The 23379-nt window shown below is 45.1% G+C and overlaps 1 protein-coding gene across 6 annotated transcripts in view; it reads left to right on the top strand.

Annotated features, from left to right (window-relative positions):
* Positions 1-23379, top strand: part of LOC137332313 (protocadherin-1-like) — a 301656-nt gene that overhangs the window by 16012 nt on the left and 262265 nt on the right. The window contains exon 3 of one of the 6 annotated variants that reach the window (XM_067996046.1): positions 16213-18412. The exons of the other annotated variants lie outside the window; for them this stretch is intronic. Coding sequence (XP_067852147.1) covers positions 16213-16248 — 36 coding nt within the window. The 3' untranslated portion in view covers positions 16249-18412. Of the gene's footprint in view, positions 1-16212; positions 18413-23379 lie in introns of those variants that run through there. 6 annotated transcript variants of the gene reach the window in all.

Genomic DNA, 23379 nt, shown 5'->3' with positions numbered 1-23379 from the left:
GCTTCACTCTGCTGTTAAATAGATGCTCTCTCCAGATACAACCCAATATCCAGTTTGGACAAGATTTGTAGGACAATTCCTGTAATAGTACTGCTGGGTGTTTATCGCAGGTCCAGTAGAGACAGTGAGGGATTTTCACATTTCTACCATTATACTTTGCTAAAATTTTCCAAGCGTCAGCGCTGGATTGCAATCAACTTAACATATCGTGTAGGATTCCGAACCAAATTCCAAAGGTTGTATTTGCAGATACTCAATTGGATTGTGGTAACAGGGAGATTATGCTAAGACGCTGCAATTGGATCTGGTCCAGGGTGAATTGCCTTAGCCTTAAGAAGAATAGGTAGTAGTGTGATAGACTGTCACTTTCCATATGTGTGTGTGTGTGTGTGAGCCTGCGTCTGGACTTCATACAAATTGACGTTCTGGTATATTAAGCTCTGAAGTGGAAACCAGTTTGCTCTGATCGTGAATGAATTGCATGAGAGGCCACCACCCTGATGGGTTGCTGAGATCTTGCGTTGATGATCAAACATTTTTTTTATTCAGTCTTTATTCTATTTTTTTAAGCTGTAAAGCTTGTGATGTGGAGCCTCATTTGACCGAAGCACGGACCTGGAGAATCTGGTTTGGCGATCACTCTGTTCGATTTGCACGCGTCCTGAATTTCCGCTGACCGTCGCTGGAAAGTTGGGAGTGCTGCAAACCGGGCACAGTGAAGTCCGTGCCCAATTCTCCAACCTGTGGTCCTGTTGAGCAAAGCCTCTCGAGAGTTATTCTGTGCTATGTTGATAAAATTTTTTTAAAGAAATCACACCTAATGAATTCAATGTGAGTGAACTATGTAATTTCCCCCCTGGTTGCCAACTCTGGACCTATTCCTGGAGGTTTCATCATGTGACTTCCAACTGCTCCACCCCCACAATCCCTCCATTGGTTGCCCAATATGCCCATCTTGATGGTGCAGTGCCTTCTTACACCAATTGGAAAGCAAACAGACTCTTCATTACCCCCCCACATTGGATGATTCTTGACCATCAAGTCAAACAGCCTTTATTTCCCATCTGATATTTTTATAACTAATAAACAAAAGTGTTCAAAGAAAATGGGAATAAAATACATTTTTGAATCCCCCAATTATTTTTCCCTTGCGTTCTTGCGGCAATGTCCTGGAGATTGATATTTCATTTCCTGGCTACTCCAGGACAATCCTGGAGGGTTGGCAACAACTACCTCTCCACCCCCTTCACTTCCTAACCTCCTCCCTTAAAGGAACTGGCCAGGGGGTATGTTCCCACTGGTGCGGGCAACTCTATTAGTACCTTGACAAGTGTGAACCAGCGAGTGTCAGCACGACACAGCTGAGCCCAGTCCCTGTCTTCACCCCGAGAACCACAGCAGTGAACCTTTCAACCGGAGTGGGAACCCGGGGCAATTTATTCGGTCTCTGAGGCCCTATAGCCATCCTGATCGCAATCAGCAACCTCATCAAAGATCGGGAACAGGAACAGAGGGCTTCCTACGTAACTAAATCGGACTGAGGGCTGTGCATTTAGCAGCCGAGTCATCGCAACACTCCAGGCACACACTTGCTCTCGTCTTCCGTTGGCTAATCTTATTACCACCAGTAGAAAAACCTATTCATCCAATTTTGAAAACAGGCCAACCTATTAAAGGCAATAATGCTGTGATACAGTAGAGTTTGTGAGTGTGCATGTATGTGTGTTTGTCCTTTATCAAACAGATTAACCAAAAAAAAAAGAAATTGTGTTTGAGTGAAAGCCATTATTACACCGTATAAATAAAGACGTATTTTCAATTAGCCGTTTGACCCGACACTCTTTTCCAACATTAGCACCTCTCACTGAGTCAATAGTTTAAATAGTGGATGCTAGATTTGGTTAAAAATAGCTGGTGTGTCTCTGACTGTCATGTGGAAATGTTCTGAAATGCAGTAGGATGCATGTCACTGCTGACTGACTGTTGCTAAACTATCATGATGCAGGGCACATGGCCTCCTATTTTTAAAAATGTGACTCCTCTGCAATTTTTAATCCCCCTGTGAAGTCGCGATTCATGCTGAAACGCGGCTTCGGAGGTGCCAGCCGCCCTGTTTGCGCTCAAAAGTGAGTATCGGCCAACTATTGAAGTGTGGGGACGTCATAGACGCACCTAAATCTCGTCCTTGCATAACGCGTGCACTTCCCGGCAAAGGAGGAGGGTGCGGGTCATTGGAAAATCTGGATCTCTGCTCTCCTCCAATTCTGGCCTCTTGCGCATCCCTGATTTTTATCGCTCCGCCATTGGAGGCCGCCGTGCCTCCAGCTGCCTAGGAACTAAGCTCTGGAATTCCCTCCCTAAACCTGTCTGCCTCTCCACCTCTCTCTCCTCCTTTTAAGATCCTCAATAAAAACCTACCCCCCCTTGACCAAGTGTCCTAACATCTCCTTATGTGATGCGGTGTTAAATTTTGTTTGGTAATGCTCCTGTGAAGCGCCTTGGGACGTTTTACTATGTTAAAGACGCTATATAACTGCAAGTTGTTGTTGTAGAGTGGACGTGCTCAAAAGGAAAGTCATTTGAGGTCAATTTTAGTGCCTCTGTGTCACCCTGTATGGAAATTAGCTGACTGAACACAGACTGGAGATGAAATTTGAGAGCTGCCTGCTCCATCGGGCTCAGTTCCACACTGGACCATTAGGGGAGCTAAACACACTTTCTGTGGCTTCTTTTCCAATATTTAAACTGTAACTTGGAAATCGCTGTGACTGATGAGTGAATAAATGCTCGGCAGGTTGGTGTGACATTTCTCTGTGTCTGCTGATCTAACTGAGGGGTTCACCCATTTAATATAAACCGGTCAATTCATCTGCGTTAAAATAATGGCCAAAGCAGTGTCGTATAAACACATTTAGGTGTTTGTCCACTAATATCAGTAACAGCTATTATGGGGCTTGTATTTTGTGGTGTTAATTTGCCCCCTCTTTATCCCCTTTGTTTTTCTTAAACTCCCCCCCCCCCCCCACTACGTCACCAGTTGGACCCTGAAGTGACGATCTCATTCTCAGTGACATTTCCTCTGGCCCCCTTTACTCTTCCAGTCAACAACATGCAAGCGAAGACAATAGGTGACTGGAAGAAGAAGGGTGACTTTTTAGAAATGCAAAGCGTTTTAAAAAGCCACAGTAAAATAATGACACGTCGTCAGGAAGAGGCAGTAAGAAGTGAAAAACAAACTTGAGAAGTGCTAGTAATCGAAAGGAAGAAAGAAATTGCATTCATATAGCGCCTTTCACAACCTCAAGTTGTCCCAAAGCACTTTGCAGCCAATAGAGTACTTTTTGAAGTGTTGTCACTGTTGTAACGTAGGAAGCGCAGCAGCTAATTTGTGCACAGCAAGATCTCACAAACTGCAATGTGATAATGACCAGATCATCTATTTTAGTGATGCTGTTTGAGGGATAAATATTGGCCAGGATATGGGGAGAACTCCCCTGCTCTTCTTCCAATGGTGCCATGGGATCTTTTACATCCATCTGAGAGGGCAGACAGGGGTTTAATGTCTCATCTGAAAGTCTACCTTAATTAAACCTCTGAAAAACTAAATAGAAAAATCGGGGATGAAAAAGGCCATTTGGCCCATCGAAATATTTTTGATTGTACTTTGTTGTCTGGATGATTAATCCAAATGTTCATCACTGAGCAAATAAGACCTTCAATGATATCTATTTTCAATTTCCTTTTTTACTCATTTGCATCTGCTGGTCCTACATTACTGATTTATTTCACAGCAACAACCTGGGCTTATTTTATCAACTCATTTAGCATCTTATGGGAACATAGGAACAGGAGTAGGCCATTCAGCCCCTCGTGCCTGCTCCGCCATTTGATAAGATCATGGCTGATCTGTGATCTAACTCCATATACCTGCCTTTGGCCCATATCCCTTAATACCTTTGGTTGCCAAAAAGCTATCTATCTCAGATTTAAATTTAGCAATTGAGCTAGTATCAATTGCCGTTTGCGGAAGAGAGTTCCAAACTTCTACCACCTTTTGTGTGTAGAAATGTTTTCTAATCTCCCTCCTGAAAGGTCTGGCTCTAATTTTTAGACTGTGCCCCTTACTCCTAAAATCCCCAACCAGCGGAAATAGTTTCTCTCTATCCACCCTATCTGTTCCCCTTAATATCTTATAAACTTCGATCAGATCACCCCTTAACCTTCGAAACTCCAGGGAATACAACCCCAATTTGCGCAATCTCTCCTCGTAACTTAACCCTTGAAGTCCAGGTATCATTCTAGTAAACCTATGCTGCACTCCCTCCAAGGCCATTATGTCCTTCCGAAGGTGCGGTGCCCAGAACTGCTCACAGTACTCCAGGTGCGGTGTAACCAGGGTTTAGTACAGCTGCAGCATAACTTCTGCCCCCTTGTACTCTAGTCCTCTAGATATAAAGGCCAGCATTCCATTTGCCTTCTTGATTATTTTCTGCACCTGTTCATGACACCAATGATCTATGTACCTGAACCCCTAAGTCCCTTTGGACATCCACTGTTATCTCAAAGATGGGGCCACTGACAGTGCAGCACTCACTCACTCCTGCACTGAAGTGTCAGCCTGGATTATGTGCTCAAGTCTCTGAAGTGGGATTTGAAGCCATGACCTTCATGATTCTGAGGTGAGTGGGCTACCCACTGAGCCAAGGCTGACATCTTTTAAATCCGTAAGTTGAAAGATGGTAGCTGTTGGTTCAGTGGGTTTCGAAGTGTGTTTGTTCACATCCTCGGAACCCAGCGCAGATGCAATGAAATATAAATCTTTTGACTTCAAGGTGAGAAGTTTTAAGAGTTTGTGGCAGTTCCAACCCAGTTCTTAATGGGCGCAAATTCTCAGCAGAAACCTGCCCAGAGTTTGGTATCAGATTGCCAACCTGATTCTTGATTACAAAACCGGCTGGTGATTGCAATGGTGTGGCGCGGGCAGTGATGGTGTTTGTAGAGCGGGTCTGGCCACACAGAATGCAATGGTCTTATCGAGTCTTGTGAATTCCTGTGTTCCTATGATGTGTGGTTTCCATTGAATCATATTGTTGGGGACAGGGGAGGGAAAAAAAAGGGAGGGTCACCCTGCATGTACTGTACCAGATGAGGGAGGGTCACCCTGCATGTACTGTACCAGATGAGGGAGGGTCACCCTGCATGTACTGTACCAGATGAGGGAGGGTCACCCTGCATGTACTGTACCAGATGAGGGAGGGTCACCCTGCATGTACTGTACCAGATGAGGGAGGGTCACCCTGCATGTACTGTACCAGATGAGGGAGGGTCACCCTGCATGTACTGTACCAGATGAGGGAGGGTCACCCTGCATGTACTGTACCAGATGAGGGAGGGTCACCCTGCATGTACTGTACCAGATGAGGGAGGGTCACCCTGCATGTACTGTACCAGATGAGGGAGGGTCACCCTGCATGTACTGTACCAGATGAGGGAGGGTCACCCTGCATGTACTGTACCAGATGAGGGAGGGTCACCCTGCATGTACTGTACCAGATGAGGGAGGGTCACCCTGCATGTACTGTACCAGATGAGGGAGGGTCACCCTGCATGTACTGTACCAGATGAGGGTGGCAAAAGCAGAAAAGGGTCTCATTTTCCAGCACTAACATCCATAATGGTTCATTCAATCTATCATGGTCTCCATAATGGAGGCCATTAGTGGGCTGTATATACAGTTAGGTTCCCTCTACTGTCTCAAGACAGATGCTGCGGCATTTTGATGTGCTCCACAGGTCCCTCTGGGCCGTTGGATGTTTTCAACATGTCTAGAACCAAGTATGGCCATGAACCTCGAGCTGTGAAATTATTTGAAAAAACAGGCTGTTGATTCAAATCGAGCGTGAATCTTGACTGGTGATTAGAAATGGCACGAGTAGGGGAGTGGGACTAATCGGATAGCTCCTTCAAAGAGCCGGCACAGGCACAATGGGCCAAATGGCCTCCTTCTGTGCTGTATGATTCTATTCATTAAGCAGTTTGTTTTCACCACGTTGATTTATGTGCCTATGCAACAATGGAGTCCATCGGAGCCAAGTCTGGTCCTGATGTGCGGACGTGCATATTTCCCAGCTGGAGTCACTTGAAAACAATCAGGAGTGGGAATCCTGATTTCTTCCCCGCCACCCCCAATTCCCTAGCTTAGAGGAACTGAGGACAACTGTAGTGTCACTTGTGCTGAGAATCGTTTACACAGACCTAGGGCAATATACCCCAGTTTCACGATGTGTTATGCATACAGCAATGGAGATTTTTTTTTCCTTTCTTTCCTGGCTGTTCTGGGTTTCCAATGTAGCTGAAATTTCTGTGCATGTTTAGTGCTTTTATGTAAAGCAGTGATTCCAGATTGGGTTATTTTAGAATAAAGTTGGCCTACCTGTGTCAAACAGAAATCATATTTACTTCACAGAGATAAAAAGAAAGCTGCTCACGTTGGAAATCTAAAATAGAAACAAAAAAAGGCACAACAGGTCTGCCAACATCTGAAAAGAGGAAATACAAGCGAGTATTTCTGCTGTATCCCTCATTTCCTTCACCCCGCCATTGGCGGCTGTGCCTTCAACTTCATAGGCCCCAAGCTCTGGAATTTCCTCCCTAAATCTCTCCGCCTCTCTACCTCTCTCTCCTCCTTTTAAAACTTACCTCTTTGACCAAGCTTCTGGTCACCTGTCCTAATATCTCCTTATGCGGCTCCATGTCAAATTTTGTTTGATAATCGCTCCTGTGAAGCGCCTTGGCGTGTTTTTTCTATGTTGAAGGTGCTTTATAAATGCATGTTGTTGTGTGTACCCTGGAAGATAAACAAACCTCTTTGCAAGACTGTACAAAACAAAAAAGAGACCGGAAGAGAGAACTGGGAGGAGGCTGATTCTTGGCTGTTCTGGGATTTTTATTCTGCCCCATCTGCTTCAGGTACTCAGTTGTCCGAGGATTGTGTCAAACTGGAGAAAGATACCACAGCTTTAAGTCCAATGGCTGTAGGGTTGGTCAGCTGAGGCCATGACCATATTGAGCTGCACTAGCATGGTGTTATAATGCCACCATATGTGAGTTTGTGTGCGGCCAGTGCCAGGTTCACTGAAGCTGGCACGGGAGGAGATGTTTTTGACCAGTTGCCGGCCTAGCAATTCTGATCAGTTTGTTTCGGTGGTTGCTGCCAACTGCACAAAACCCATGAGGCGGGAGCCGATGGCACTCAGCGCCATCTCAAAGCAGCTTTAAGTTGGCTGTTGCCAAGCTTGTAGATGGTGATCTAACGCAGTTCACCGTTAAGTTACAAATAGACTTGTTTATTACTGAGTAAGATTGAGTGCTAAGATACCTTGAGAAGTACTCAAGCACCTCCACCCAGAACTCGGGTAAATACATTAATTTTTTTAGACTGGCAAGAGCAAGCGGTTTAGGAACATTAGGAGCTGGAGTAGGCCGTTCGGCCCCTTGAGCCTGTTCCGCCATTCAGTTAAATCATGGCTGACCTGTATCTTAACTCCATCTACCTGCCTTGATTACGGAACCCATAATAACCCTTGCCTAACAAAAATCTTTCATGCTTAATTGCTTGGGAGAGGTATTGCACATAGCTGCCTGTACAGTTTGGGAACTGCCTTAAGTTAGCATTCTCTCCTGAATTGTTATTCTTGGCTTAATTGCTGAATGAAATGTTGACAAGACTGATCAGCACTGAACATTACAGTGGTTGGTACTTGCCGTTTGTGCTGACGTGCTTTCAGTGCGCTGTGTGCCAACACAGAAATAATCTCTGATTTGTACTCTCAATCGTCTCCATGGTTTAGTTCACAGAAGCCTCTATGAAGTGGAGATCAGGCGAGATTAAAACCATTTAATTCCTCTCCCCCCACCCCGCGCCCCCGCCCCCCCTTTATCAATGCGTCGCTCATCTAATTTTAAGATTAAAGCAAGCCTGACTGTAAAGTACCTGCTCGCAATGTCCAAAATGGCTGTCTTTTATAATTATGTATGTGTCTATCTATGGGGAAAGCCCCATAATACACACTGGTGAGCAGTCTGCAGTTGGAACTCCACTTTCCGACTGCCAATATGTGGAATGGTTGACCTGTTGTGGGGCCTACACGGTAGGCCAAAGCCCCGCAGAGAAGCGCCAGTGTTAAAATGAGTAGGCGAAGGGTTAGTTGTGCCAAGTTTGGATTTTAATTGCTGTAGGTGAAAGAGAAGGAAGCATCCAATTACCAGATAGGCAGAGACTTGCAAAGTATGACTAAACAGGAAGTCTTGTTCAAATTGGATATTGGCTATTATGGTGCAATCTTTAGACAAGGTATTTTAACATGTTGGTCAGTTGTATTTTGATTAGTAACTTCCACTGTGTAAGGAAGAACAAACGAACTTGCATTTATGTAGGATCGTCAATGACCTCAGAACATCCCAAAGCACTTTACAGCCACTGAAGTATTTTTGAAGTGTAGTCACTGTTGCAATTTAGGAAACGCGGCCACCAATTTGCACACAGCAAGGTCCCACAAACAGCGACGAGATAATCATCAAATAATCTGTTTTTAGTGATGTTGGTTGTGGGATAAATATTGGCCAGGACACTGGGGAAAACTCCCCTGCTGTTCGTAATAGTGTCATGGGATCTTTTACATCCACCTGAGAGGGTAGACGGGGCCTGGGTTTAACGTCTCATCCAAAAGAAGGTATCTCCAACAGTGCAGCGCTCCCTCAGTACTGCACTGGAGTGTCAGCCTGGATTATGTGCTCAAGACTCTGGAGTGGGGCTTGAACCCACAATCTTCTGACTCGGAGGCGAGAGTGCCACCCCACTGAACATACCCGTAAATCCAGGTAGAGAGGGAAGAGTACAAACTTATTTTAATCAAGCTTTTGTTTGATTATTTCATTTTAAACACATTAGGGCCTGCATCCTTGAGTGCTGTCATGTTGAAGATGCAATATTTTTTTTAAATTTAAAACTTCATAAAATTCTTCAATACAGAGTGTAGAAAGTGTAACCAAAAGCCATCCCACAGACAAACAGGAATAGTGCAATTATTATGAGCCAAAGATCAATACATTTGTGAGGATATACAATTCAGCAACTAACAGTAATTAAATTAAAAGACTGGAGGAACGCGAGGGGAGAGAAATGAGTCAGAATAATAAAGTGGGAAGGAGGCAATGTATTGGGGGTGGGGGAGATATAACCCCTCTCATGAGGAAGTGGGCTAAAGAGTAACAGAGAGAAATGAGAAGTGATAGAAAAGTCAGGCTGGGCCTAACTTTCACCTGAAACAAAATTAGAGTAGCAGGCACGAGAGGGGAATCTGAGCCAGAGAAAGGGGTCACCAAGTGAAAGGCAGAACCTCCTAAGCACTAAACCCGACAGCTCTGCCACGAAAGGCTTGTGAAGGCCAAACAGACGGAGCACGACTCCTGTAGTTTTAAAACCATCATTTCCTTTTAAAGCACAAGAAATCCAGTGTCAGGAATGGCTCGGTAATCGTCATTGATATGTAATAGTGAATGGCGACTGCCTGCACTCTTTCTGTTAAAAAATAACTTGAGAGGGTGGTGGATAACTGGCACACTGGTTGAGTTCTTCCATGTGGGCCAAGTAAATGTAACTAGTCATTTTCATGCTTATCACAAACGGCCTTCTCCAAAATCTGAAAAGCTTTGAGTCTTTTTTTAAAAAATAATTCCAGTGTTAAGAGATGCAAATGTCTGTAAATCTCCACCACAAAATTTTCATTCTAACCCTGTGATGCAGGTTCTGTTCACTCTCTCTTGCTGGGTGTGAGCTTTGACGCTCAGCTGTAGAAGCTCGTCTATCACTGGCTCTCACATTTCTAAGCTGTAAGTCTTTTCCACTAGAATGAGTTAAGCAATTAACTTCAATTTCTGAACCGAGGGCTGTTGTGCATGATTTACGCCACCATCTCTGATGTATGTTCAGGCATGCCATGTTGGCGTTAGTCTTATTTAGCATATTTGTACCGATGTGGCGCAGGAAAAGTAATCACACTTGATCGGCCTTAATGTTGAGATATACGGGGTCCAATTGCTCCCATCGCCGACTGTGACCAGCAGGACTTCACCCCGGCATAGAATAGATCAGGATGCCTCTCTCCAGGCACGACCTGATTTTGGAAGGATAAAGTCTGTAATTGGACATGATGTTAAAATTCCACATTTGCCGTTTATGCTTTAGTGAAGGCGCTATTACAAACCTGAGATTCTTTCCCAATCATTTTTGCCTGTCCACTCGTACATTTCTCCAAGAAGAGAGCGAGGCTCGATAACGCAGCGCCAGTGGAATTACTTACTCTTTAGACGCTACAAGACAGACGGGGTTCTTGCACTCAGATTAAGGTTGTACTTGCACTACAACTTTAGTATCGGTGTGACGTGGACTCGGGACCTGACCGGACTCCAGGTAGAGGTGGTGTGGGACCTCCCTGGAGGGGGTAGCCTGGTAGCTGCTTTGGCTTGATGCCACATGATGTGTAACTCCAGTGTAGTGTCAAAAGTAGGCTTAAGCCGCTCAGGCAACGCCCTGATTTTAAAATTCTCATCCATATGTTCAAATCCCTCCATGGCCTCGCCCCCCTCCCTATCTCTGTAACCTCCTCCAACCCTCAGGTCTCTGCACTCCTCCAAATTTGGCCTCCTGTGCATCCCCGATTTCCTTCGATCCACCATTGGTGGCTGTGCCTTTGGCTGCCTGGACCATAAGCTGTGGAATTCCCTCCCTAAAGCCCTCTGCCTCTCTACCTCTCCTCCTTTTAAGGGGGTCCATAAAATGTATCTCTCTGATCAAGCTTTGGCCACCTGTCCTAATATCTCCTATGTGTGGCTCGGTGTCAAATTTTGTCTGATAACGCACCTGTAAAGGGCCTTGGGACGTTTTTACTCCGTTACATGTGCTATATAAATGCAAGCTGCTGAGAAGGGCTGAGCCAGTCCCTTTGATCTCCTGGGCCCTCTCTTGAAATCTTTCTGCATTTGATTTTAAATGTTTCGCCAGTGTGGACACTGCTCACTGTGCCCTCGAAACATTTTTTCCAAGTGTTGCGAGAGGATGTTGCAGCCGCTCATGTGCAGAGCCGTCTCCTGGGCAGACGAATTTGAATCCCAGCCAGGCAGTGTAAATCGGCCTGCAATGTAAACGCAGCACGAGAGTCCCAAAGAAACTTCCAGAAGTCCACGCTGTCGATTTTAAAAATGGATAGGGTATATCCCCTGACAACTCAGCAAAATTATCCTGTGAGTCGCTGGGCCATAAAGAGCAGGAAGATCCTGGATTTGATCCCAGATTTACTCCCCCTCATTTCCCAAAGGTGCTAACTCGTGCTGAGAGGCTGGCAGTCATCCAGTACCTCATTAACTTCCTGTGCAATCACACTATGGCCACTACAGTAGCCTCCATGCCCAGGGAGAGGGTGAGGAAAATGTCCCTGCTTCTGACCCCTATCCAATGACCCCTGCTGATAGTGCGCTTGTGTGGATGTAGGGTGCACACCATTGTACATGGCTGTGATGACCCACACAGTCAAATAGCTCACTCTCCAGTCTCTCAAATGAACAGTGGGCCCTTGGACAAGGTACTGGAGACACTTGAAGCCCGAGACTGGAAAATAGTCTATACTTTGGGGGAAAGTGAGGGGGGGAAAGAAATGGATATTGTCTGGCGTTGATGCGAGTATCAGGATTAAAGAGCTCTCATTTGCAGAAACATCAGTTCTTTTCAGTTTTAAGAAAGGATATGAGTTTTAGTGGTATTGGTTGAAGGATAAATATTGGCCAGGACACCGGGGAAAACTCACCTGCTCTTCTTCGAAGTAGTGCCGAGGGAACCTAAATTGAAGCAGCGAAATCAAATCGCACTTTATCCTGCAGTGGCTGCCTGCGTTAGTTGGTCTGTAGGAGTTGTGTGAGAACGTGCGTTACAATATTGATGCACTGTTTCAGTGTACTGTCTTGTTTAATCCCCATGCATGTGGCAAAGCCTGGATTACTGTAGACCATTTAAATGCAGCGAGATATACAGATAACCTCCACTGTGGTGGGCCTTAAAGGATTTCCTGACATACTTATCAGAAAAGGCTGAACAGACTGGGGCTCTTTACTCTAGAAAAGAGAAGGCTGAGGGGGTGACCTGATGGAGATCTTTAAGATAACGAAAGGGTTTGATTGGGTAGACGTAGAGAAAATGTTTCCATTTGTGGGGCAGTCCAAAACTAGAGGTCGTAAATATAAGATAGTCACTAATAAATTCAATAGGGAATTCAGGAGAAACTTCTTTACCTAAAGAGTGGTTAGAATGTGGAACGCGCTATCTTAAGGAGTAGTTAAGACGAACAGCATAGATGCATTTAAGGGGAAACTAGATAAGCACATGAGGGAGAAAGGAATAGAAGAGTATTCTGATCGGGTTAGATGAAGGAGGGAGGAGACTCGTATGGAGCATAAACACCAGCATAGACCAGTTGGACCGAATGGCCTGTTTCTGAGCTGTAGCCTTGACGTAACCATTGTGGAGGTTGAGGAAGGGAATGGACGTGTTGAAACGCCCGTTCAGCTGTATAATTTAATTCAGACACCAGTGCAGGAAGTAAGAGTCTGGACCGAGAGAATTAATAAAATCCGTAAACCGTTCCCTTCTAGACATGTTATCGCTACTTGACACGGTGCGGATGTTGGGAACAGGATTTGCATCTCTGTTACAGACAGGAATCGTCACAGTTAACCTGTTGTATTTAACACTAGCCAATTTCCCGTGGTGTTACTCACTGGTACTCTCGAGGTTGTAATGTTAAGCTGCTAAACTGGCCCGTCCCTTTTTAATGCAACTGCACTTAATAAGCAAATCCAGATAATGGTAGCCAATTGTAAACTGCTGAGTCAATCGGGGCACTTGGAGAGGCTTGTAAATTTCAGGCTGCGGATCAATGACGGGCTTTTTTAAAAACTGATTGCTTTACATCTCCAGTAAAATGGGACGCTTTTTAAAAGCATAATATTAAAAGCTCGGTAGTTTTCATCCTGTCCATGGATAATGACCCCAGTCCACCACTTGTACTTTTAAGTCAGGGGCTGGTCGCAGTACAAAAACATCTTGCATTGACACGGTGCCTTTAACGTAGTAAAACGTCCCAAGGCACTTCACAGGAGTGTAATCAGACAAAAATTGACACTGAGCCAAAGGAGGAGATATTAGAACAGGTGAGGTCAAAGAGGTAGGTTTTAAGGAGCCTCTTGAAAGAGGAGAGAGAGGCGGAGAGGTTTAGGGAGGGAATTCCAGAGCTTAGGCCTAGACAGCTGACGGCACGGCCACCAATGGTGGGGTGAAGGAATTGGGGAATGGCACTAGAGGTCAGAGTTGGAGGTGCACAGAGTTCTGAGGGTTGTAGGGATGGACGAGGTTACAGAGATAGAGATGGAAGGTCATGGAGGAATTTGAACACGATGCGAAGTTTAAAACTGGGGTGCTCAGGCATCAGGGTTTTGGATGAGCTGAAGTTTACGGAGGGTGGAAAATGGGAGCCAGGCCAGGAGCGCATTGGAATAGTCAAGTCTGGAGGTAACAAGAACATACGCCACTGTGGAATGCGGAGACCCAGTTGCTGTATCTGTGCAAACGTGAAGGGACCGACTCCCTGTATTTGACTTTCCTGAAATCGGCTCCCTTAATCCAACAATGCATTTTGTTGACTCGTGGGTCTGTGATGCTTAGGGTTGCCAACCCTCCAGGATTGCCCTGGAGTCTCCAGGAATTAAAAGATTAATCTCCTGGGCACTGCTGCGGGCAGCACCCGGGAGAAAAATTAGAGGGGCATTAAAAAAAAATTGTGTGTCCTTATCATTTTCCTTTACAATTGATAAACAAAAGTATTCAAAGTATTGGCGATGGGAATAAAGGCTTTTTGACTGGCCGAAACCTCCAGGGATACGTCCGTCCAGAGTTGGCAAACCTAGCGATGCTGTCAGTTGCCCAAGCGTGGGGACTGTGTAGAACTATAGAGTGCAGCTGACACAGGGAGACCTGGTGAGTCTCAAAAGTCATTTGACCTCCTGTAATATAAATGCACCTGCAGCCTGTACCCAGACTGACCTGGTATGGAGTAGTTTCACAGACCGGGTGCTACGGCTGCATCGAAGTAATTCAGCAGCTAATAGAAGTAGAAGAACAGAGCTGGGGATGGGGTTTTGAAGGAGGTGATGGTAGTGGCGCAGCTAATCTTTCCAATTCTGTCCCGGCGCGTTCTTTGTGCTGAAGCTAAATATCTTTTTATGTTATCGAGTTGCTAAAAAAATATTGAGGTGCGAGGTATTAAAAGCAAAATAACTTCCAGAAGTTAACTTATTACAGGATATGTGTGAATGTAATCGGTGTGATCTGTTTAACACTCTCCTGCTTCCAATTTTAATCCCCTTTTCACTGGTTCTAGTGGCTTCTGTTCTGGTCGTTTTAAAAGACGGGGTGGGGGGGGGGGGGGGGGGAGGGGTGAGGAGGGTGAAGTCACCGTTCGTTTGTGTCCGCAAGGCGTGCATTCTTCTTTCTCCTTCCCTCCCTCCCCCGTTCTTTCGCCTCTTCTTGTTCTGGGGTAGGTTCGAATGGCCGCTCTCCGTCACTTCACCCAAGCGTCCATTCTTCACAGCGGTGAATGTTAGAAGGTTATTCGACCACTTGGGGTTGGGCGGGGACCCGGGTTGCCAACTCTGGACATGTTCCTGGAGGTAACATCAAAATTCCTCCAACCGCCCTCCCTGGTCAAACAGCCATTTTTTTCCCTCCCATCTCCAATATTTTTATCACCAATAACTGAATGCGCTGAAGGAAAATTTCTTAAAAACATACAATTTTATTAACGCCGCAATGATTTTTCTCCTGGGTTGCTCGCAGCAGTGTCTAGGCAATTAATCTTTAATCCCTGGAGACTCCAGGACAATCTTGGAATTAAAATCAAGTAAAAGAACACTTCAAACATTCTTTAACTCTGCACACTGCACTACTTTTACTGCTGGATTGTGATGCAAGAAACTCACTGCACTGGGTCCTTGTACTTTGGATCCCAGCCCCGCGGGGGAGGAGTGAGGAGGAGGAAGAAAGCAGTCGAGCCTAATCTTGCGTACACTTGACTTCCCACCAATATTTACTTTCTGACAGGGCTGTGGGGTGTGGAAGGTGATCAGAAGCAGAAACCTGGGCTAACTTTCTTTCGCATAGGGGATAATGAAACTAACCAGCATCACTGCTATTGTCCCAACTTAGATTAGCTAAATCAAGATGTGGAGATGCCGGTGATGGACTGGGGTTGACAATTGTAAACAATTTTACAACACCAAGTTATAGTCCAGCAATTTTATTTTAAATTCACAAGCTTTCGGAGGCTTCCTCCTTCGTCAGGTGAACGATGTGATTTTCACATCGTTCACCTGACGAAGGAGGAAGCCTCCGAAAGCTTGTGAATTTAAAATAAAATTGCTGGACTATAACTTGGTGTTGTAAAATTGTTTACAATAGCTAAATCAACACCAACCAGCATTCACTCTTAAACAAGGCAAGAATTCCTCTGGTCACTGGTAGTACTGTAAAATGAGTTCAAAAAGGGCTGTACGATGTGGTCATGTGAGCAACTCTTTCCGAATGTCTTTAATATGCAAGATTTTATTTCAAAAAAGAATCTCCCCTACTTCCCCGCTCCCCCGCCCTGCCCACTTGAAGACAGGATAGAAGGAACTTGCATTTCTACATTGCCTTTCATGACCTCAGGATGTCCCAAACCCCCGCTTTACAGCCATTGAAGTACTTTTTGAAGTGTAGTCACTGTTGTAGTGTAGGGAAACATGCCAGGCAATTTGCGCACAGCAAGGTCCCACAAACAGCATTCTGATAATGACCAGATAACATGGTTTTACTGATGGTTGAGGGATAAATGTTAGCCAGAAAACTGGGCAGAACTCCCCTGCGCTTCTTCAAAATAGTGCCATGGGATCTTTTATGTCCACCTGAGAGTGCAGACGGGGCGGGGGCCTTGGTATAACGTCTTCTCTGAAAGATGGAAGATGAGAAGGGCCGACTTAAGGTAGACACTTGTTGTGAGGCACGGAGGCTGCCACTATTGGTGATGAATATATTTCCTTCAGAATCAAAACAAGTCGTTTCGCCAACAGGAGGTAAGAATGTTCCTGACCACAAGCGAAGTCTGAATGAAGGCAACGGGAAGTAACTGAAGCAGAAGGAGCGGCACGGGGGAATCAAGAGATTGACAGGGGCTAAAGAAACGCTGAGAGCGAGAGAAGAAAAGAACGGATACCCAATTAAACCGACGGATGAAAATCTGAGGGCCCCCTTGTGCTTTGGGAAAATTGACAATTCTGCTTAAATGACCAGAATTAGCTCCTGCTGAAGAATGCTGGATATTCATAGAATTGCATAGTGTATGCAGCACAGAAATGAGCCATTTGGCCCAACTGGTCCATGCCCAGTGTTTATGCTCCACACAAGCTTCATCTCACCCTATCAGCATTACCTTCTATTTCTTTCTCCCTCATGTGTTTATCTATCTTCCTCCTTAAATGCATCCATGCTGTTCGCCTCAACTACTCCTTGTGGTAGCAAAGTCCACATTCTAACCACTCTCTGGATGAAGAAGTTTTTCCTGAATTCCAGATTGGATTTATTGGTGACTATTCTTATATTTATGGCCCCTAGCTCTGGTCTCCCCTGCAAGTGGAAACATCTTCTCTCTGTCTATCCTATCCAAACCCTTCATAATCTTAAAGACCTCTATCAGGTCACCCCTTAAAAACATTCATTTGAACTTGCTGTGCCTCTGTCCTCTCCACCTTCAGATTCAGTTCTCCAATAAATGGGATCTTTTTGTCTGCAATGTCTGAGGGGAATGGGCTTATTTTGTTTATTTGGTTTTGTTGCATCTGCGTAGATTCTGCGTTCCATCTGTTTGTCGTGTTTTTTTTTCCAGCCTCTCTTCCCTTCCCTATCCTGAAGGTGCTAACTCTTGCTGGGTCATTGAACATTGCCGGGGTATTCAACTGTGGAGGGCATCATACACAAGGCCGATCGTGATCTTGTCCTGGTCCAGTGCCCACTTTCTAAAAGGGCTGGCCATCAGGAGCAGGAGCTTTGTCTAATTTATTTCCCCCTTCCTAGTTCAGAGTGGAATGATATCACCCTGAACTACTACCTTGGCGGGAGTCTGCTAAGTTGATGCAGATTAAAAGAAAGACTTTACATAGCGCCTTTCACAACATCCCAAAGCGATTTACAGCCAATAAAGTAGTTTTGAAGTGTAGTCACTGTTGTAATGTAGGGAAATGCAGCAGCCAAATTGCGCACAGTAAAGACCCACAGGCAGCAATGTGATAATGACCAGATAATCTGTTTTGGTGATCTTGGTTGAGGCATAAATATTGGCCAGGACACTGGGGAGAACTCCCCTGTTGTTCTTCAAAATAGTGTCATGGGACATTGAAACTGTTTGGGATCAGACTGTGCAGTAAACCGAACGATTGGGGTTTTTTCTTTCCTGTAATCCTAGTGCGAGTGCAGGGTATTTTGAAAATTGGGCCTTTTTTTTCCATTAAATTTTTGGGATGTGGACAGATTTGTGCACAACACCGGGGAGCAGGGCTGAGGTACAATAAACACGTGCTGTCAACCTTGACAGCAAGCTCTGCGTATGACTTGTCTCTTCTCCCCTTAGGTTGAAGACTACTGCCTGATGTTAGCTTTCCTTGTGCAAGTCATGGGCCACATCACACTTCTGACCCCCCCCCCCCTCTTCCCCGACACGTGATCGCCAAGTATGCGCGCGCTGACTGGTCCTTTGAAAGGTCAGGCAAAGCGAGAGAGAGAGAGAGAATGCGTGGCCCAGCCCCAGACTCCTTCCCACCCGTGTGACCCACCAACCAGTCCAGTGCGACGCCGACGATTACAGCCGCTATGTGTTGACCATCTGCGTCACATGGCCACGGATCGGCCATGTGTAAAGTCACCAGCCAAACAAAAAGGAAGCCCTCCCTTGCGCTCCAGGGTTCTGGATCTTGAGCGGCTCTGCATTTCCAGCAAGTAAGCCCCTGACACTTAATGAGTGCTGGATCTTTAACTTGGATATCTCTCTCTCCTCCTTTAAGATGCTCCTTAAAACCTACCTCGTCACCTGTCTTAATATCTCCTCATGTGGCTGGGTGTCAAATTTAGTTTGATAATCACTCCTGTGAAGCGCCTTGGGATTTTTCACTACGTTAAAGGCACTATAAAAATGCAAGTCGTTGGTTGTGATGGGTTTCTGATTGGAAATGTTTACCATTGATGATGCAGTTGCCTCTTGGCTACTTCGGCTTTTGTGGGGAGGGGGAGGGGGAGGGGGAGTGGGGAATGAGAGAGAAATGTTGCGAGCAGCACTTTTGAAATGTTATATTTAGAGTCCTCATTCAAATAAAAAGTGACAGACGAAATTGTGTAATTTGCTTTGGGTTAGTTTATTTTAAAATGCAATTTAAGATTTATTAATGGTTCAATCAATTGTGGCTGGCCTGACTGAACATACGCGAGGCTAACTTTAAGCGAGGAATATGGATAAGGGAGGTGATGGAAGAGACCAGTAATGCCAGCTGATTCAACAGAAAAGATAGTGCTGATATGTCATACTCAATAGATATCTTGCTAATAATGCAATGAATGTGTCAAGTAATATCTGGAGATGAAGGGGAAGATTATAAAGCAGTTGCTGTAATGGAAACATTTTGTTTTGTTTCTACCTGCTACGTTATGAGTTTAATATTACTGAGTTAATCCTGCTTACAGCATCTGCCCTCGTACCTGGACTTTCCCCCCCCCCCCCCAGTTTTGCACCGATTCTTGCTGATTTACGGCTCCACAGTCATTTGGTACCTTCCAGTACCTCACCGAAGGGGTAAAATTTCATGTTCGAGCTGAGACAGTGTGCAGGATATTTGGCTGTGTAGGGCATCACCGTTGAATCTCCAATGTCCATTTTCCAGCAAGGGTTACTGGACAGTGATCGGGAGTGGAGGCCCTTGATTGATTTTCTTTTTCTCTTCTCTACCGTGAGGTGTTGAGGGCAACTCCAGCATCCCTTCTGCTGATCCAGTCAAGGTCAACTGAATCTTCACCCTGGGCATCGAAACTGGGACTTTCATAAACTGTATGACCCTGTGCTGCAATGGACAATGCCGTGGCCCACTGTTTAAGAATAGTCCAACTTCCCTTCTGTGCCCCAATAACTGTGCTACAGCCACCAATGGTACCACCTTCAGTGACAGCACCGTAAGAAAGAAAGACTTGCATTTCTATAGCGCCTTTCATGACCTCAGGATGTCACAAAGCGTTTTACAGCCAATGAAGCACTTTTGAAGTGTAGTCACTGTTATACTGTAGGAGACAGGGCAGCTAATTTGTGCACAGCAAGGTGCCACAAACAGCAATGAGATAATGACCAGATAATCTGTTCTAGTGATGTTGGTTGAGGGATAAGTATTGGCCAGGACACCAGGGAGAACTCCTCTGCTCTTCAAAATAAAGCCATGGGATCTTTTATGTCCACCTGAGAGGGCAAACGGGATGTCTCATCCGAAAGACGGCACCTCCGATTAAACTGATATATAATATCTATTATTATATATTACTCCCTCAGTACTGCACTGAAGTGTGAGCCTAGATGTTGTCCTCAAGTCTCTGGAGTGAGACTTGAACCCACAAACCTTCTGACTCTGAGGCAAGAGTGCGACCAGCCGTGGTATATAAATGCGAGTCTTTCTTTTCTTTTTGTCCTAGCCAGGGTAATGTTTCAGACTGGTTCTGGGAGTGGTTCTGTAACACTAAGAATTTGCAGCCTTTTAACCTGATCCATTCATATTGTTTTGTGTTGATAGTGTGAAGTGTGACCTAAATGAAACCTCCTCAGTCCTGGAACAAAGTACAACAGAAATCATCACTGAGTAAACGGTATTGCATCAAATGTCATTGTTCAGTCAAAAATAAATGTCTCTTACGGAGAGGCTTTAGTGCAGGATACCCAGGTGATAAGGTAAATTGGCACGTATTGATTGGGTGATGCCAAGTTTTGGTTTCGAAAGCCAGTAGATTGTAAGAGGAAAGGAAGTCTGAAGGAGTTAAGGAACTTCCATCTTTCATGTTCTGGAAAGAATGAGTTGGAGCGGGAGATGAATGTTGATTTCGACACAGTGAATCTCTGTCGGTTCATGACTGAGCTTCTGGTTGTGTTCCACAATAGAAACACTGAATCAAATACTAGAGAGGAAAAAAAAAAATCGGCTCCCTCTCAGCTGCCTCGGCCATTTCTAATCTGCACAGCCAGCCGGCCCAATAAAGATAGAAAGTTGAAGAGTTGGGTGGGGGAGGTGAAATCGGTCGTGGCCAAAAGCGAATCGTTTTACACCCAGCCCCGATTTTCTTTTCCGTTGAAGTCCTGAGTTCCAACTCACCTCCACAGCTTATTAACAGTCCCTGCCTCGACTCCGCCTTTCGAAACTGGTCATCACCATCGTGGCTTGAGTCATAACCTAACTCTCGTTCCCCAGGACTCCCACCAGCTGTCTCCGCCTTCTCTGCTGCTTGTTCCCCAAGCTTTAAGGGCCTCAGCTGTTACATAGGAACAGGAGTATATATCTAGATCCATATCTATCTATCTATATCTATATATATATATATAATATACATAACTATATAGCAGAAGTGGTGTTAGCAATAATGTTTATTTCATTTAAAATTAAAGAAACCTATTTGTGTCCGGGTTGCCAACTCTGGTTGGACATATCCCTGGAGGTCTTATCACATGACCCTCCTGCCTCCAACCACTCCGCCTCTGCGCTCCCGCCATTGATCACCTGACACGTCCATTTTCACAGCTCACCACCTTACCGTGCCAATCGGAAAGCAAACGTTGCCTGATTGGATGATTCTGAGTGTCAGTCAAACAGCCTTTCCACCACTCCCCTGCGCCCCCCCTCCCCCACAAACTCCAATATTTTTATAACTAGTAAACAAACGTGTTCAAAGTAAATGGGGGGATGGGGGGATGGGGGGGGGGGGGGAGAAACATATAATTTTCAACGCCCCGATGATTTTTCCCCCAAGTTGCAGGAAGCAGTGCCCTGGAGATTAATCTTGAATTCCTGGAGGCTCCAGGACAATCCTGGAGGGTTGGCAACACTAATTTGTATACGAATGAGTATCAGTCAGATAGTTTGCACATGGAACCAGTTGAACTGCTGGTCTCGAGACTGCATGCCCACAGCTCAGGTGCAAGTCTTGAGTTTCGGCCGCTTTTGGAGGTGTAGAGTAAATCAGAGCTGTGTTCCTTTCTCAAATCGTACGTGCTTCGAACGTTTCAGGCCCCAAACCTGCCCCACTAGCCTTCCCGTGCATTGATTTTTTTTCCCCCCTCTTCTTCCATTTTGCGTCCTTGTAGATCAACGAAAAGAAAATATTCAGGAATATTGGCGTAATTATCCAATCTGCGCTCCATTTTCCGATTTCAGTTACAGTTGGTCGTTGCGCTCTCGGCTTTGGGAGAGGGAAATCATCAGCTCCTCGTTTGTTATCCAACACCCTCCATGCGCTGGAACTCTGCATGTGTGAGCACCCTCCTGTGGTTGAATAGCTCACCAGTACTCTTGTGCCTCAGCTCCCACGTGTAGAATGATTACTTGGGTGAGATAATGGGCAGCCATACTGCAGAATCATAAAGCACAGAAGGAGGCCATCGAACCCATCGTGCCTGTGCCAGATCTTCTGAAAGAGCTGTCCAATTAGCTTTCCATTCCAGAAAGGCGTCAGCACCTCCAGAAGAGGTCATGGGGTGGGGTTGGTTGGAGAAAGAATGAGAAGATGCTGACCACAGCTTCTCTTTCCTAGATATTTTGCCCTTTAATTCCAGGTCAGTTTTGAAATTGCGGGATTGGTGTCTAGTGGACCCTATTTAATTCAAGCCAGTTTGCAAGGATTGATTAAATCAGAATAGCATACAACTTTTTAAAAGAAAACCCACCTGAATGAAATAATGCTGAGTTCAATAAGGAGTCTGTGCAGTTAATTTTTAAAATAAATTTACAATATTGCAAATGCAATGAGGAAGGGAAGAGCGCATGCAAGTTCAGGGCAGATTAGCAAAAAATGGCTTTAATTGATTTAGAGGCTGGTGTTAAAACTCGCAGGCCTAAATCTTGGCCTTTGCCGTTTAGAATTAAGGGGGAATTTTGCACTCTCCTGTGTGTCAACTGGTTTTTATTGTTAATTTGGCTCCTGATTTAATTAGCTTCTCACATGGCTGTTGGTATGGAGATGCTGCCTGCCTTGGGACATCACCTAGATGGTTTGATTCCTGTGCAACTCGGTTTGCTTTGAGGGGTTTGGTGACTGAGCGCATTGTTCCAGAGGGAAGGAAAATGAGGTCATGAAGTAATGAGCTGACAGGACATGGTTTGATTATGTGCAAATGTGTCTCCGATAATCTGATTGTGCTTCGTTAATCCTTTGTCTGTGTTGCTCATTCCAGGGAGGGGTTATGGATGAAAACTAATTGCACAACTGGAATCTTTGGAATTCAAATCTCTCTCTCTCTCTCTCTCATCTCATTCTCCCCCACTCCACCCCGGCACTATTAATGGCAAAATGTGAAGGGGGCAAAGATCTTGAAGAAACAAAATACCTAGATTTGCATTTTGCTTCCCATCACTGGCGATACCAAAAATGGGTTGAGCTTGATCAGAGACCGGGAGAGGAGCAGCTAAGGAAGAACTGCAGCTTAAAAAAAATTATTTTGAAAACTTTGCATGTTAACATACTACTGATAGCAGGAGGGTTTGGGGTTGGTAGCAGCCATTTTGTTTTTGACTTTCTTTTTGCTGTCTGCAGGTGGAAAATCTGCTGGTACCATAGATGGAGGAGTTATATTTGTTGGAAGCTCTTGTCCTCGAGCGTAGGCTGAGCTGTGATCTTAGTTTGTTTTTGAAAGAAACAAAAATTAAGGAGGTGCTCCATATGGCTCAGTGGGCAAATGCAATTTATAATCTTAGAAAATTAAACATGGCAGGGGGCCAGTTTGGCCCGTTGTGCCTGTGCCAATATTAACTCCACACTAGAACTATCTACACTCGTCCCATTTACCCAATCTTTCTCCGTACCCTTTAATATTTATCAAACACCCTCTTAAAGGCGATTCAATCTGCTTCTGCTGTAAAGTATTCCATTTGCTAATGTTCCTTTGTGTAGGAAAAAAGGTTTTTTTTATGCTTCTATTACTAATCCTAAAATTATGTCTCCCTGTTACTGAT

Source organism: Heptranchias perlo, chromosome 14 (genome assembly GCF_035084215.1).
Source record: "Heptranchias perlo isolate sHepPer1 chromosome 14, sHepPer1.hap1, whole genome shotgun sequence".
NCBI classification, from domain to species: domain Eukaryota; kingdom Metazoa; phylum Chordata; class Chondrichthyes; order Hexanchiformes; family Hexanchidae; genus Heptranchias; species Heptranchias perlo.
The sequence above is the reverse complement of the archived record's forward strand: the minus strand, read 5'-3'. Positions and strand labels throughout refer to the sequence as shown.